A 3,667-nucleotide genomic window follows, 5' to 3' on the forward strand; every position below is an offset into this window, starting at 1 on the left:
GATCATGCGCTGATCCAACGGATGTGGCTGGCTGCATCCAATGGTCCGAGCTGAACCGGCCATACCGTTGCACCGTTCCGCCTGTGTAGATGGCTGCCCTACATTTAACCAAGATAAATGTATCCCACACATAGACGCATCGAGAGAGGAACTAACTTTGAGTATATATATATGTGTCAGCCTGTCTATATTATCCTGCTAGCTTGCAAATAAAATTAGAATTCTACGCCCTCCGTTCTAAAATAAGTGTCTTAAACTTAGTACTCCCTTCGTAAACTAATATAAAAGCATTTAGATCATTAAAATAGTAATCTAAACGCTTTTATATTAATTTATAAAGGGAGTATAATTTTGTACCAGAGCTGGTGCAAAGTTAAGATAATTATTTTGGGACAGAGGAAGTACAACAAAACAGGGACATCTCAACTTCTACTGCAGTTTACAAGTGGGATACGTTTTTGTTTTTTGTTTTTTGCGGCATAAGCAGGATAGATAATGATGAAACATCTGCACTTGCACCACTCGCTCGTAGTACATGCCGAGTTGATTTCCTAACCTACCGACGTATTTATATACTTATATAATGTAATTGATCATGGCCACGTAGTCGCTACCAAGCTGCCACCGCGTTCATCATCAACACTTGCCTGCTGTGTGGTCACCACGTTCGCGGCCGGCAGCAGCTGGTTGACTCGCAAACGTGCGCTCCAAACGCCCGTAGAACACATGCATGCGATTTCTGCTGTAGATGACTATAAATACGCATGCGAAACAGCAAGTTTTCTTCATCCTATCTTCCTCGATCCAGCAAGAGGAGACGAGCACAGGAAGATGGCCAGGCTTGTCCTTGTCGCCGTACTGGTGGTGCTCGGTTCCGTGGCCTGCCAAGCATCCGGCTACGGCTACACCTATCCCAACCCCACTCCCATCATAACCGGTACTCCGCAGCCGAGCCCTTCCCCACCTCCACCGGCTACTCCCCCGCCCAGCCCTACCCCTACACCGGAATATCCCACCCCGACTTCCAGCGCGCCGGCAACGCCCCCATCAGTTTCTCCTCCGACCAGCTCTACCCCGCCACCACCGTCTACCCTTCCCCCGAGCCCTACTGCTACCCCGGTCTATCCCACCCCCACTCCCACCACTCCCGCGCCCCCACCGGCTTCTACTCCTGCCCCGCCTCCACCTGCCACCGGGCTCGAGGTCGGCTACTACGATGACAAGTGCCCTGACGCGGAGAACATCGTGTTGGATGCCGTGCACAACACCACCGCCGGCGTGAAGGCCGGGCTCATCCGCCTCTTCTTCCACGACTGCTTTGTCCGGGTACGTATATATACATAGTTATTTCATACGTAAATGAAGTTTGATAGATAATCCAGGATTGAGAAACTAATAATGCATGTTATCGTTGCATGCATGCATGCATGCGTGTTACTCTACTTGGGCGTGGATTTCAGGGTTGCGATGCCTCTGTCCTGCTGAACAAGATCGCTGGCAAGCCGGAGCCCGAGAAGCTCGGTATCCCGAACCTGAGCCTGCGTGGCTTCGAAGTGATAGACGCGGCAAAGAAGAAGCTCGAGGAAAAATGTCCCGGTGTCGTCTCGTGCGCCGACATCGTCGCCTTCGCAGGCCGTGACGCTAGCAAGTTACTCAGCACCTACAAAATAAACTTCAACATGCCAGCCGGCCGCTACGATGGGTTCGTGTCCCTCAAAGACGAGACCCTCGCCAACCTGCCTCCACCCTTCGCCAACCTCGACACACTCACACAAATGTTCGCCAACAAGACACTCAGCCAAACCGACATGGTCGTGCTCTCGGGCGCGCACAGCATCGGCCGCTCGCACTGCTCCTCCTTCAGCAACCGTCTCCAGCCGTCGGCCAACGACAACTCCAACACGTCGATGGATGCCACGTTCGCTGGGAAGCTGACCCAGGACTGCACCGCCGGTAGTGATCCCATGGTGCCGCAGGACTACAAGACCGTCGACGTGTTGGACAGCCAGTACTACAGGAACGTGATCGATCGCAAAGTGCTCTTCACCTCTGACGCGGCGCTCATGACGTCGCTGCAGACGAAGAGCTTGGTGCAGGAGTACACTAAATGGCTCATCGGAGATCTCAAGTGGTACAAACATTTCGGGGATGCAATGGTGAAGATGGGAAATATCGAAGTGAAGGACAGCACCAAAGGTGAGATCAGAAAGATGTGCGGGCTCGTCAATTAACCCTACACCGGTTCATGGTCTCTTGATGGCAGAGGGTGTTCAGTTCATGCTTTTTTCAATGTGCCTTCCGGTCTTCTTTTCTCCTTTATTTCAAACTAAATTTTTTGCTCGTTGATTCATTTCATTTATTTGTGTTGTAATCCTTATTGTGCCACTGTACTCAATTACCGGCAATACTTTATACTGAGATTGATGAATCAATTTCGGTTTATTGTTATTTTGTATTGGGAATATACTTTATATTAAGAGCATCTCTGATAGATGTCCTATCCTATATCTAGTTTCTCGTGCTATAGGACATCTGTTTTTGCATGTTAGGGCATAAAAAAAATTATGCTATTCCAGATGCCCTATTTTACGCGACACGTTCTAACAGATGCCCTATTTTACACACATTTGATCAACATTCAAACATTTTTTTCAAACTCGATTTCAAACTTACGAACTACAAACCATCATTCGAACTCAATTTCATACCCTAAACTTGATTTCATAATCCTAAACTCGGTTCTACATAACTTAACTTGATTTGAACTCGAGTTCACAACGTACGACAATCAAAGTCATCCGACGAATCGGATGATCCATCCGATGTCCAGTCAAAGGAGGAGGAGCTTAACTCGATCACCGTCTTAACCGTTGATGGTCCAGACTCACCGAGCTTCTTCTTCTTCTCTATCTCGCGCTTCCAGAAGAACTCGCGCTTGTATTGCACGTACTCGGGATGCTCCCGAGGAAACCGAGCCACTGCCTCGTCGTCGGTCTCAATCACCCTCGCCAGCTCCTCCTTCTTCACCAACCGGGTCTTCACCCGGTTCTTCATCGGGGGCCCGACGAAGATGGCGTCCTGCAGGGAGGTGATGTCCGGGAAGTTGAGCTCCTCCCGGGGAATGCCGAGCCGCCACCCAGTGACGTCGTACGCCCGAGCGTCCAAATCGGCGGTGTCGAAGGTGTCGAGGTAGTAGCACACGCTCTCGTGCTGCAGCTACACGGTCCACTGGCCCGACGACCTCACCCGCATGCCCTTATAGAAGGAGCTCGCCTTCGTCTTCTTCGCAGCGCCATGGCGGAGGCCATGGCTAGGGTTTGCATGCGGGGGTAGGGAGCGGCGGCGGATGGGTCGGAGCACGAGATCATGGTAGGGAGCACGAGAGCGGCGGCGACAGACCCGATTTGGAGGCAGGAGAGCTCGGGAGCGGCGGCGGCGACATACGGGATTATTGGGCGGCGGCTAGGGTTTGCGGGTGGCGGAGGATGCGATTTGTCACGGCGGTGGGTGCGGACGGAGACGGGAATGCGATTGGGGGACGGTGGCATGTCGGAGGATGGCCGGATGTGAGCGGCGACGACGGATTTGGCCTGTTGGGGCGGTGGCGGTAGGTGGAGAGCGGGAGGAGGAAAAGCGGTTAGGCACGCGCGCGGTGGAAAGGACAGGG

General features: G+C 52.1%; 1 protein-coding gene across 1 annotated transcript; it reads left to right on the top strand.

Moving 5' to 3' along the window:
- Nucleotides 1-831: 831 nt before the first annotated feature.
- On the top strand, nucleotides 832-2,505 carry LOC123429621 (peroxidase 2-like). Its single transcript, XM_045113643.1, has 2 exons — nucleotides 832-1,326; nucleotides 1,461-2,505. The coding sequence occupies exons 1-2, from the start codon at nucleotides 832-834 to the stop codon at nucleotides 2,229-2,231; spliced, it is 1,266 nt and encodes a 421-aa protein (XP_044969578.1). The 3' UTR covers nucleotides 2,232-2,505.
- The last annotated feature ends 1,162 nt before the right edge of the window (nucleotides 2,506-3,667 follow it).

The sequence above is a fragment of the Hordeum vulgare genome, chromosome 2H (assembly GCF_904849725.1).
Source record: "Hordeum vulgare subsp. vulgare chromosome 2H, MorexV3_pseudomolecules_assembly, whole genome shotgun sequence".
Taxonomy (NCBI): Eukaryota; Viridiplantae; Streptophyta; class Magnoliopsida; order Poales; family Poaceae; genus Hordeum; species Hordeum vulgare.